Source organism: Neomonachus schauinslandi, chromosome 14 (assembly GCF_002201575.2).
Source record: "Neomonachus schauinslandi chromosome 14, ASM220157v2, whole genome shotgun sequence".
Lineage (NCBI taxonomy): Eukaryota > Metazoa > Chordata > Mammalia > Carnivora > Phocidae > Neomonachus > Neomonachus schauinslandi.
In genome coordinates, this window is record NC_058416.1 from 81967846 (window position 1) to 81980915 (window position 13070).

At 49.1% G+C, this 13070-nt stretch overlaps 1 protein-coding gene across 1 annotated transcript in view; it reads right to left on the reverse strand.

Moving 5' to 3' along the window:
• Positions 1 to 6101, reverse strand: part of SDSL (serine dehydratase like) — a 14802-nt gene extending 8701 nt beyond the window's left edge. The window contains exons 1-4 of the mRNA XM_021698620.1: positions 6030 to 6101; positions 1913 to 2106; positions 1640 to 1679; positions 717 to 856 (exon numbers count right to left, since the gene is read on the reverse strand). Of these exons, the coding sequence (XP_021554295.1) occupies positions 717 to 856; positions 1640 to 1679; positions 1913 to 2086 (354 nt within the window). The 5' untranslated portion in view covers positions 2087 to 2106; positions 6030 to 6101. The remainder of the gene's footprint in view (positions 1 to 716; positions 857 to 1639; positions 1680 to 1912; positions 2107 to 6029) is intronic.
• Positions 6102 to 13070: the final 6969 nt, after the last annotated feature.

Below are 13070 nucleotides of genomic sequence, written 5' to 3' on the forward strand. Positions count from 1 at the left end.
GGACGGATGGATGGATGGATAGATGGATAGATGGATGGATGGGTGGATGGATGGATAGATGGACAGATGAATGGGAGAGAGGGAGAGAGAGATGGATGAATAAAGAGAAGAAAGAAGGGAGAAAGCAAGGAAGGAAACTGGACACTAAGTATTTGGAGACCAGCTTTCAAATACCATGGTTTTAATTTTAATGGTTTAAAAAAAAATCTCTTTTCCAGGGAGCTTTTTTCCTTCTTTCCAGGAAGGTAGAAGGATTACATGTTTGCATCACCGTTTCTTCGGTAACAAGATGATATCCCTGGTGGTGGACACCTTTCATTATTGGGGTGGTCTCAGAATAAGAAATGATGCCACCATCATCTTTCTTTATACTTTTTGTCTCATCAAAGGGCAAACATTTTTAAATAAATAATACCAAGTGTTAGTGAGGATATAAGGAGACGGACACACTCCTGGTCCATAAGCTTCCTGTTTCTCCTGGGTTCACGCAGGGGAAGTTTTCTCAAGGTAGGTAGAGGCAGGAGGTCCCAGGCCTCAATATACATCATGCCTCACTCCCACCCCTCAGCTCAGCCATCCTAGGAGAAGACTGGGCTCCAGGCATAGTTCATCAAAAAAAGAAAGAAAAAAGCGGGGAGATACCATCTCCTAGGGCTGAGGTGGGGGTAAAGGGGAACAGCCCACTCCAGCTGGCTTCTCCTTCCTGGGGTCCTTACCTTTCCAGTCAGCTGAACCTCAGCCCCCTCCCCCTGCAGCCTCCTCACCACCTGCAGGGAGGTGCCCTCCGGGAGCACAATGGTGGCAGGGATGCCCAGCTTCCGAGCGGCATAAGCAGCAGCAATCCCTGCATTGCCCCCTGTGGAAGCAATAGAAGGGGGTGCAGTGGGCAGTGTTGTCTTAGCCTGTTAACACACTTTCTTCCCTCCCCCTCCATTTCCCTTTGTGGGTCACTCCTTCCCGGCACTCATATGCCCCACCTTTGAGTCCTCTTTCTGGTCCCAGAGGTGGATATGTGATCTAGATTGACTCAATCAGAGAACTCAGAGAACTCAGAGAACCCCTAATCCATGATTGGTTCAGGGATGAGTACATGATCCAAGCTAGGTTCAATTCATGGATTGAACTGGTCCAGGACACAGGAGGGGAAGATGGAGAAGAGCCTCAGCTGGGCTCCTTAGCCTTAACTGGCTACCAAGCTGTGAGAACCATCAAGAAGGGGGTGCTTCCTTTTCACTAGGGCTGATAGGATGATAGGAGGCAAGCCTAGAACTCCTGATGGCCATCTTGCTGCTAGGAAGTCTGTGTGAAAATAAAGCTAGTACAGAGAAACGACAAGTCAAGGGAAGGGGAGATACAAAGGAGAGCTCCTGGATCCAGCTGTACCTGAAAGCCAATTATCCCAAGAATTTTCAGTTCTTGGGGCCTGTAGCTTAAACCTGTATGAGTTGGGTTTTTGTCACTTCTACCCCGAGTCCTGAATGACAGGAAGAGGGCTGGGAGAGGACATGAAGTGGCCATCTGACCATGACCTTGAGGGGGCTGGACCTTTAAAAGGAGCCTGATCCCTGGACAGCTACTGCAGCTCCAGCGAGCTCCTCCTCCCCCCACACAGCCCGGAGGACCCAGCCCCGAGGGTCACCTGAGGAGCACACCAGGTGTCTGCATCCCTTCTTGGCCATCTGGGAAGAGAAGGAATGGGGTTAGGGACTGACCCAGGCAGATGTCATAGAGCTGTGTGGGATGGAGTTAGTCCCTCCCCAGCCCACCCCGACACTCCTGCTCCTCATCCTGCCCCACCCATCTCTACAAGTCCACTTCTCCCCTCCTGCCCTCACCCCCAGCCAGCCGGCATCCATCCCCCTCCTCCTCCTTCTCGAACCATCTCACTTCTCACCTCCCGCCAACACCTCACCTCCTGGCAGAAATGCCCAATGCCCCGGATCTTGAAGGAACCGGCCGGCTGCACATTCTCACACTTGAGGAAGACAGTCATGCCTGCCACCTGGGAAAGCGCCCAGCTCTCCAGCAGAGGAGTGACAGTGTGGAAGTGCTCGGCCTTAGCGCGGCCTGTCAGAGAGCTGTCCATTCCAGCAACCACCGGGAGGCCTGCAGGAGAGCATGAAGGCCATAGCCCAGGCAGCTCCGGCAAGAGCCCCCTTCCCCAGGGCGCCTGGGTGGCTCAGTTGGTTAAGCGACTGCCTTCGGCTCAGGTCATGAACCTGGAGTCCCTGGATCGAGTCCCGCGTCGGGCTCCCTGCTCGGCAGGGAGTCTGCTTCTCCCTCTGACCCTCCCCCCTCTCATGTGCTCTCTCTCTCAAATAAATAAATAAAATCTTTAAAAAAAAAAAAAAAAGAGCCCCCTTCCCCAGGACATGGGAGGGCAAGATGGAGAAGAGCCTCAGCTGGGCTCCTTAGCCTTAACTGGCTACCAAGCTGTGAGACTCCAGGCAAGGATCTGCTCCTCCCCGGGCCTCAGTTTCCCCATCTGGACAAAAAGGTTTGGACTAGGGACCCTTTCATTCTGTAATTGTGGCTGCCCACAGGGCTGGGGGTGTAGAATATGGCCAATACTTGGTGATGAATGAATGAGCGTGGAGAACTCATTCATTCATTCTTCATTCATTCATGCATGCATGCATGCATGCAAAAAAAATCTTGCAATGAGCACCTACTATGTGCCCGGCGGTTCCAGGGTTTGGGGCGCACAAGTCAGAGGCAGCCCCTGCTCTGCTGGAGCTCACATTCTAGTTGGCGAGACAGAATCACACAATTTCAAACAGGGGCGATGGGGGCGGGAGGCAGTGTTTCAGCAAGCACGGTCAGAAACGGTCTCTCAAGAGAGAAAAGCTTTTTAAAAACTTGTATAATGGAGAATTTAAACATAGCAAAATATTGAGAACTGGATAAGGAACCTCTGGTGTAGCTCATCACTCAGCTCACACAAGCGCTCCTGGCCTGCCTTGTTCCATCCACGCCTGCGCCCACCCCCTCCCTGGACTATGGTTTTTTTTCCCTCCTTTATTCTCTTATTATATTTTCTTCCTATACTACTTCATCTGTAAATACTTCGGCACGGATCTCTAAAAGCAAAGAACTCTTTTTAAACGATATAGCCACATGGTTTCACAACTGTATACGTTTGTGCAAACTCACTGAATTCTTACTCAAAGTGGACTAATTTTTTTTTTTTTGAGAGAGAGAGTGAGCAAGCAGGGGGAGGGGCTGAGGGAGAGGGAGAGAGAGAGAATCTTCAGCAGGTTCCATGCCCAGCATGGAGCCCAAAGGGGGCCTCAATCTCATCACCCCGAGATCATGACCTGAGCCGAAATCAAGAATGAGATGCTTAACGGACTGAGCCACCCAGGCGCCCCGGGCTAATTTCATTTTATGGAAATCATATCTCAAAGATGCTAATTTTTTAGAAAACGTCGTCACAATACCATTATCACATCTAAAAATATTAATGGTCATCTCTCAGTATCATCAAATATCTGGTAATTGCTCACCTTTCCAATTGTCTCATTAAATGGGATAAATGGTTGGCTTTGCGGTCAGTGATCTGGGATCTCTAACACTTTGAATCAGATGCAAATCAGATCTGTGAGTATCAAGTTGGCTGAGAGGGCTTTGAATTCTCTTTCTATCTGCAAGTTCCCCAAGGGGAATGTTCAAGATGAGTGACAGCAGGGAGCCCAGGGAAAAGCATTCATGCAGAGGGGACAGCAGGCGGAAGCACCTTGAGGAAGAAACTAACTTGGGGTGTTGCCGGTGTGGGGAGAAGGAATTGGGCACAGAAGGCGAGCAAGGAGAGGTGGGCAGGGACTTGGGGAACCTTCCAGCCCCTGGTCAGGAGCTGGGATGTTACTCTAATTCTACTTGCAGTGGGAAGCCATCGGGAGGTTTTAAGCAAAGGCACAGTTAGTGAATGACTCCGTGGGAAAAGGCGAGAAACAGAAAGGGAGGAAATGAGAAGAGGGGGGAATAGAGGGGTTTTTTGTTTTTTTTTTTAAAGGAGCAAATGCAACCCCTCTTTTTTCTCTGGGGCAGAAAAGCATTGGGCCAAGCCCTGCAGTTCCACTGCTGGCCAGTAGGAGGAGTGCTGCAGCCTCCCCCACCCTCCAGTGCCCAAGCTCCTTGCTCACACTTACTTAGGGCTCCACCCCCTGCCCCACCAGAGGACTCCGGGTCTCCTGTCTCTGCATCCGGGGCCCTTGTTGGGATGGCCCTGGGATTCCCCAGGCAGGGCAGAGTCTGAGCCACCTCCACCCAGTTCCATCAGGGCACTGGGCATGGCATTGAGGGAGAGGGACCTGTGGGTCACCCAAAGTCAGCATGCCTCAGCCTGCGCCTCACCTCAGCTCTGGGCTTAGGGGTCAGTCAGGGACCAAAGTTAGAAACCAGCTCTGTATTCCTAGCTGTGTGACCCAAACAAGTGCCTCAACTCCTCTGTGCCATGTTCCCTTCTGCCCTACTCTGTCAGACATCAGCCAGTCATCTAAAGGCATCATCTCTCTGGGGCCTTCTAACCGTGCGGGCATGCTTACCCTTTCTCTCGCATGTCTATAGGGCACCTGCGAGGTGTAGGCCCTGACCTAGGAACTGGGGATACCACGGTGAGCGAGACAGACATCTCTTGGAGCTGATGGGGAGATCAGCATTCAACAAATAACTATAGACAAACAAAATAATCAAAAATGGTGAAAACTACTGAGGAAAGCATACATACAGGGAGTCTTAAAGAGAAAAACAGGGACACCTATTGTGGATAGAAAGGTGAGGAAAGGCCTTTTGCAGGAAATGCCCATTAAAACTGAGACCTGAAAAATGAGAATGAACTAACCACACAACAAACCGGGAGAAGAGCTTATACATCACAGAATCACTGTGCGGATGCAGTGAGGCTATATGGTGAAGGCATCAACTCCATGCCTGACATATAATAATAGCTCATAGTTGTGTAGGACCTACTACCAGCCAAGCATGGTGCCAAGAACCTCAGAGACCATCTCGTATAATCATTACGACAACATGGAGATAGGTTCGCTGATTAGTTCCATTTTCTAGATAATGAAGCCGAGGCCCAGAGAGGTTAAGGAACCTGTCCAAGGTCACACAGCTGGAAATGGCATGGCCAGGATTCAAACTCAGGCAGTGCACTTTGGCATCTGTGCTCTTAACACGATGCCATACTGTCTCTACTAGGTGGTAATGATGGTGGTGGTGGTGGTGGTTAAAGGTGTGAGCATTTCCTCCTTAATTGCCAGTTGTCCTTGGGAGCCCAATGCCCCTGGCTCAGCCCCCAGGCTCCCCCAGCCCTCTTGGTTATACTAACAGCCCACAGGAGAACAGCAGGCTTGTCAAATGAACAAGCCCCAAAACTTCCAACAGCCTTATCAAGCCCAGAAGCCCGTAAGGGCACAGTCCTCCCAGACTAAGGTCTAGAGCTAAGGTGGGACTGTGGCCTAGGAACACATGGCTCTGGAAGCATGTGGCCACCACTGGGGCTGAGCTGGGAGCCCTGGGCCCTCTCTGCTGTGGAGCAGGACAGTGGGAAGCCTGGCGCTTGGGTTCAGGTCCCAGCACGCATGACCTTGGCCACGTCACCTTTCCTCCCACGGCCTCACCTGCTGCCCCTATGAATTGGGCCCAAGTAAGGACCATCTACTGTTTCTGCCTCCTTTGCCCCTCAGGCTTTTCCAGAGGCCACCTGGGTGACACTCGCAGCCAAACCCCTGATGCCAGGGCTGGGAAACCTTGGCTGGCAAAGTGCCCAGTCCTGCCCCTCTGGCAAGCAGCACCTGCTCCCCAGCCATCAAGAGTCCGTGGCACCCAGCCTCCTCCGAGGCAGGATAGACCAACAGAGCACCCTGAGTTAAATCAGGGTTCCTGGGAGGGTTTCGCACCCATACCTTCTCACTTTCTGTCCACTCATCCTGGACCTTGCTCCGGAACCTTCCAGACGACCCTCCACTGCCATACACATGCACACAGAGCCCCAGAAGCACCCTTTGGGCCCTAGGCCCTCTTACCTGCCTGCCCAGCCGTCCCCAGACCCAGCTTGGCTCCAGCCTTCAGCCACCAGCCAGCCTCGGCACCGGCTCTTCCCGGCTTCTCGCGACTTCCTGTGGCCTTGGCCCCGCCTCCCACGTTAAAGGGACAGCTCCCCGCGGGAGGAAGAAAGGGGACCAGATCAACTTTCAAGACCTCCCTGTGCGCTGTCCATGGTCCCATTTGACAGACGACGATGCAGGCTCAGAGAGGGAGACTCACTTGGCCAAGGCCACCCAGCCAGCGAGAGACACCCTGGACGACCTCTTCTGTGACACAGACATGTCCAAATCTTCTTTTTTTTTTTTTTAAAGATTTTATTTATTCATTCATGAGAGACAGAGAGAGAGAGGGGCAGAGGGAGAAGCAGGCTCCCAAGGAGCAGGCAGCCCGATGCGGGACTCGATCCCAGGACCCTGAGATCATGACCTGAGCCAAAGGCAGACGCTTAACCATCTGAGCCACCCAGGCGCCCCATGTCCAAATCTTCTTACTTCGAGTCCAGGGCTTGCCCTGAGTGCCAAGCCACGACCCCTGACCACTGTCGGGGTCAGCTTGGGTCAAAGGACAAAGATGAGAAGGCATCATTTTTTCTGAAGCACCTCCACACCTCTAATATTTTACACCCAACAAAGGAACCAAACAGTTATTTATTGTTCAAAGGAATGCCTCCGACCATTCATTCGTTCAACAAATATTTATTGAATACCTACTATGTGTCAAGCCCTGGGACTTTAGTCTCCAACAATACAGCATGTCCCCTGCTCTCATGAACTCCCAAGGGGCCACCAGAGAGCAGTTGCAATCAGTGTTCTCAGATGTGGTCAGGCAGAGGTGGGGCAGGGCTGTGGACAGCCAGAGTGGGTACCTTACCTGCCCCCAGGAAGCTGGGAAAGCTTCTTGGAGGAAAGCAGGTTTGGTGCTGGAGATGTAGGCAAGGACCAGAGTCCGCAGGGATGCTGTGCCATTCCAGAGTCTGGACGTTACCCAGGAAGGCTAGGGAGCCATAGAAGGCTATAGGCAGAGGAATAACATGATCAGACTTACATCGTCACCATCTCAATGTGAGCTAGTCACATCCATCTCTGAGCCTCAGTTTCTCTATATACAAAATGGGAGGTGAGCTCCAGGAAGGACTTGGCAGCTGAGATATTCTTTGCCCTTCTAGGACTGTGTGTGACCTCCCCCGGCTTGATGATTAATTCCTGACTGCTTGGGGTCACGTCGAGCTGCTTGGCCATGATCCTTGATGAGGACTCTGGCAGCTTCACAGCCATCCTCCTATTAAACCTGTACTCATCCTTGTCAGGTGTCCTGTCCTGGACTGGACCCTGGAGACAGACAGGTGGCAAAACCCAGTCTGTACCCTGAGGTGGCCCCTGGACTAGAGGGGAGAGGAAGCCATCCAATTCAGTGACAATTTTACCACCCCCAGGAAGACAGAGAACAGAAGGTCCTCGTAGAGCAGCTGGGTTGGGATGCAATGAGGGAGGGCTTCCTGGAGGAGTGGGGCCTTAGCACACAGCTCCGACTAGGACAGGAAACATGACGGCCCTTGAACAACATGGATTTGAACTGTGCAGGTCCATTTATACACGGACTTTTTCCAGCACAAGACTGTAAATGTATTTTCTCTTCCTTACAATTTTCTTAATAATATTTTCTTTTCTCTAGCTTACTTTATTGTAAAAATTATAAAATACATATAGCCCACAAAATGCATGTTAACCAACTTTCTGTTATTGGTAAGGTTTCTGGTCAACAATAGGCTTTTGGGAATTAGGTTTTGAGGGAGTCTCTGGTAGAGTTGATGTGAGGATCAAACAAGTTAATATATGTAAACTATTTAGAACAGTAGAAAGTGCTCTCTGTGTTCAATGCTATTATTGGTATTAGCATTATTATAAGAGGTGACACAGCAAATGGCAGAAATTACAAACGTGGCAATGAATGTTTGAAGTTTGGGAACATGACATTATCATATCACAGAATGCTTGCAACACCCTGGGGAGGTGTATGTCATAACGTAGCCTCTATCGTGGAATCAGACTGAGCTCAGAAAGGCCAAGTCACTTTCCCAAGGTCACACAGCAGTGGCAGAGCCAGCGCTCCGAAACAGAGGGGACTGGCTTGGAAGAGCATGAGGTGGGGATGCCAGGATGGCTGCATCAGAGAGCAGATAAGACTGGAGAGGTGGACCAGGTCACTGACCCGTCCCGTCCCAGAGCCCAGAGCTATGTTCGTCAGCCAGCCCCTGTCCCTGACACCTACGGCCACCAAACACTCACCCTAGCCAGTCCCCTGGGTTATTCATTAAGCTTCATTTCACCATCCTCACCTCCAGCTGTCCCCAGGGTGAGGGGAACAGTGTGGGGAGGAGGGATGGAGCCTCAGACACAGGGGATGAGTCCTCCCGAATCACATTTAGACTCTGTGTCGTACACTTTCCAGGCCACGGAGGCCAAGTTGCACTAACCAGGTGAAAGAAGTGGGCCTGGGGCAGTGAAGCAAGCAGTCTCGCTGGTGAGCAAGCCAGCAGCCCCCTAACTTGAGACCCTCTCTGGGCTCAAATGACTTATCTTGACAAGGCTCAAAGGGTCTGAGACCTCAGTTAAAATACCATGTTGTGTTGGATGTCAGAAGACCCAGGTCCACATCCCAGCTGGCTTTCAGAATTAAGCCACTCATTTGTGCAATCAGCAAACATTACTCCAAACAACCAAAATCTAGACCCCTAGGAAAAAAGAGATGAAGTCAAATAGATTTCCTGGCCCTCATGGCTTATAGTCAACATGTCAGTGAACAGATACAATGAAGTGTTATAGACGCAGCAACGGGAAAATACAAATCAGAGCAACAATAAAATGCCCTTCAAAAAAAAAAAAACTATTGGGTCGGCAAAAAATTTTAAAAGGCATAAAAGCAATAACAACCAGGGATGGTGAGTATGAGGGAAAATAGGCACCCTCACACATTGCTGGTGGGATCAGAAATCGCTACAGCCTTTTGGAAAATAGATCTGTCAATGTTGATTACAAGGGGATAAATACCCATTCCTTTGACCAAGAAATCTTAATTTAGGAGATTTTATTCTCTAAAATAAAAAGTGCCAGAGGGTAGGGATAAGAGTATGAGAATGTTTATTAGAATCCTATTTAGAATAATAAACAAACAAACAAAAAACTGAAAGCTTGGATGCCCTTGAATTGGGAAATGGTTGAATAAGCCATAATATACCCTCAGCATGCAATATTATGCAGCTATCACAAAGAATAAATTAGATCTAAACCTACTGACCCATAGAGATGGTCATGGTGCATTGTAAGTGAGAAAAGGAAAAAATATATATGTACAGTGGGTAAGGACTTTCTTTTTAACAAAGAACAGTGACCAAAAGTGCCTAAAATACCAGTCTATGTAAATACCTGTAGGTTTGTGGAGAATTATGCTGATCACATTGGTTGTCCCGGGGTGACTAGGGAAGTGGGGATGAGGAGGAGAGGGGTAAGGGGGGAGGGGGCCATAATGAAATTGTGGATGGAAATGTCCCATCATCTGCGCTGTCTAATATGCTAGCCATTCATCACCTGTGGCTATTGACCCCTTGAAATGTGTTTGTGCATTTGAAGAACTGAACTGTAAATTTTGCTTAATTTTTATTAAATTTAAATACCGCAAGCAGCCAGCGGTGACCAGATTGGACAGCACAGGTCTGAAGAATCTGTCTAGGAGATGGTATGGACCCAACATGAGACAGGTCATTGTCACCGGGGAAGCGGGGAGCATTAATAAATCCTTCAGCTTTGTGTAATGATGCCCCCATCCCAAGACAGACAGATTTGAGTGACCTGCAGACAGAAAGACAATTACCAGGGGTGCCTGGGTGGCTCAATCATTAAGCATCTGCCTTCGGCTCAGGTCATGATCCCAGGGTCCTGGGATCAAGCCCCACATCGGGCTCCCTGCTCGGCGGGAAGCCTGCTTCTCCCTCTCCCACTCCCCCTGCTTGTGTTCCCTCTCTCGCTGTGTCTGTCTCTGTCAAATAAATAAATAAAATCTTTAAAAAAAAAAAGAAAGAAATACAATTACCAAACAGGTACAGTATGGACCCCAAATAAACATACCTGGGTCCATGTGGCGTACAGATGGACGCAACTTTAAAAAATCCCACACCTGGAAAAAAAAGAAGGAACTTTACATTGAAGACACCTAGTAAATGCTACTTCAACCAGGAGGTGAAGGTCAACATCAACAGTGGTAAGTCATGTTGGTAGTTGATACAGACTTCGTGTGATGTGCTGAGAATAGCACTTTACCTCCATGGTCTTCCTCCCCAGATCCTATAACCCATTCTACTTGCGAGGAAAAAAAAATACAAAATCCACAACCAGGACTATTTGAAACTGTCAAGGTCATAGAAAACTAGGGAAGTCTGAGGAACGGTCACAGCCAAGAAGAGCCTAAGAAGAAATAATGATAAAACATAGTGTGCTATCCTAGATGGGACTCTGGAGCACAGAAAGAACATTAGGGAAAAACTAAGGGAGTCTGCATAGAGTATGGACTGTGAATAACGGTGTATCGATATTGGATCAATAACTGTGACAAATGTAATGTTGTTAATAACAGGAGAAACTGGAAGCCAGGTATATGGGAAGTCCCTGTACAGTCTATGCAGTTTTAAATTTCCTTTTCTGTAAATTTAAAACTATTCTAAAATAAAAAGAGGGTTCTTTTAAGTCCCTACATCCAAACCTGCAAAAATAGTGGGAAATAACAATACCCCTTACAAGCGAATTCTTTGCAGAAAGCTTCTCCTCAGAGAGGACTCAAATAATGAAGCTGGTTTTATTCTCATTAAAATAGAGCTTGACAAAAATCCTGTGTTTTACTACAGAGAGAGAAACAAGCCCAACCCTTGGACAGAGATGTTGAGAAGCTAGTGGAAGACAGAGAAAAAGCTGGAAAAGACATTTGTTGCAACTTTTAGATAAAGAAGGGGCAGTGAACGAAAGCTATCCCAGGATCATCGTCCCAATTTTTTCCCTTTTGCCAGTTATTTGTCTGCATGATCGGGAAAATGCATGCAATGAGGCATGTGTGAAGGAGGAATACTAATGTATCACTCCCTCCCCCTTACTTCCCTCTCCGGGGGAGGAGAGAGAGACAGAGAGACAGAGAGAAAAAGACAGAGAGGGAAAGCAAGCAAGCAAGCAAAAAAGAGTCCTGATTTGTAACATTTGCTGATTTTCACGGTGTCAATACTCCCACAGTGGATAGTTTCAAGCAACCAAAGCTTTAACCACTGGCTCACAAATGTCCTGCAAGGTGAACAGTTGGTAGGAGTCTAGTCCCGAGCTCCACTGCTGGGGGTGGGGAAGGCGGGCATCCTACAAACCAGGGAGTGCTTTTTGCCTCCAGGAATGGAAATAATAGCAAAATAAGAGAAAGAGTTTATGGTAATGGCTACAACTCAGGGGGAAGCCGCCTTGAGTTTCCAACCATTCTCTGGAATGGTTGCCATGGGCCCTAGGCTACAGGACAAGGCCCCACGTGGCTGAGAATGAGGAAGGGCTCCCAGGCAAGCTGGGGTGGGGGGCCGACAATGGAACCATTCAGCAGCCCCCCCCCCCCCCCCCGTACGGACTTGGCCCCTGAATGTCCCTGCCGTCTCTGGTGAGAAAGGGAAACCCCTCATTGCCTCCAGTGAATTATCTGCCTGAAATAAAAATTAAGCCAAGTTAGGGGAAAACAAAGAAGTCCCCATTTGTTGCACACGGAGTTTGTGGTCTGAGGTTTAATCCTGCTGCAAATGTCTTGATTTTTCTATGAACTTTGGACAAAATCTCTCACAGGCCCTCTGGACCTAGCCAACTCCACCCATCACATGTTGATTGATGGGTGATGATAAGCGCAAGGGGGAGGCCCAGTGTGGCCATGGGGTTCTGACCTTGGCCGTGGCCAGTTTTAGCCATAAGGGCCCACCAAGAGAACTTCTGCCGCATTTTCGGATGACGCAAAGCAGGGAGGCCTCACTGCAGATGGCGCTGTCGAATGACCCAGGAAGGGGTCACAAAGTCTCAATCAAATCAAATGATGGACTGAAGCCAGGTGAATGGACATGACGAGGGCTGGATGCCAAGTCCTACAGTGGGAGCCACAGAGTTTAAGTGCATCAGGTCCAAAACAAGATAGCCCTGATCTAACTGGGTTAATTTCACCAAGAAAAAAAAATCTTTTAACTTCTCTGGAGGTCAATTGAGTAGCAGTTGGATATAGAACAACAGACTTTTTAGATAAAACACATTTCACCCGAATAGGATTAATTAATTTCTCCTGGTCATATTAATAGAAGTAGAGAAGATAGAATGAGGGAGGTATTATTCTTATTCCATATTACCCTTAGGCAGAGTCTCTCAACCTTGACACTACTGACTTTTGGGGCCAGATAATCCTTTGGCGGTGGGGGCAGCGGGGGAATGCTGTCCTGTGCCCCATAGGATGTTGAGTGGATGGAGGCAAGAGTGGGGAATCCAGCAGGGAAAGGGTCAGTACAGATTTGTCCTAAGGCTGCTCACGAGCCCCTGGGAAAAGACTCCAGGGGCTGCCAGGCTGCAGAATCCCAAAGAAGTACCAACCCAGACTTGACGGGGAGGAAACATGAGTGAGGAGGGAAGACTCGGGGAAAGGGGACCAGAAAGTTTGGGAAGGTCCTGGATTATAATAACAAGACCGAAGATAATCATAATAGCAGCTACCATTCTTCCATTCTTTGAGCCCTTATTCCACGCCTGGCACTGGGCTGATTTGCCCCCATTTCTGGGGGCCAGAAACCGAGGTTAAGGGAAGTTAAGTGATTTCTTTGAGGTCACACCTGGGTGTCAGTTTCAACCCAGGTGTGATGGACTTAGGAGCCAGAGACCTTAACCAATCAGCAGACTCCAGGTCTGGCTGCACCGGCCACAGTGCGCAAACAGATGAGCGCTGCCCGTTCCTCTCGGAGCTGTGAAAACAATCAGAAA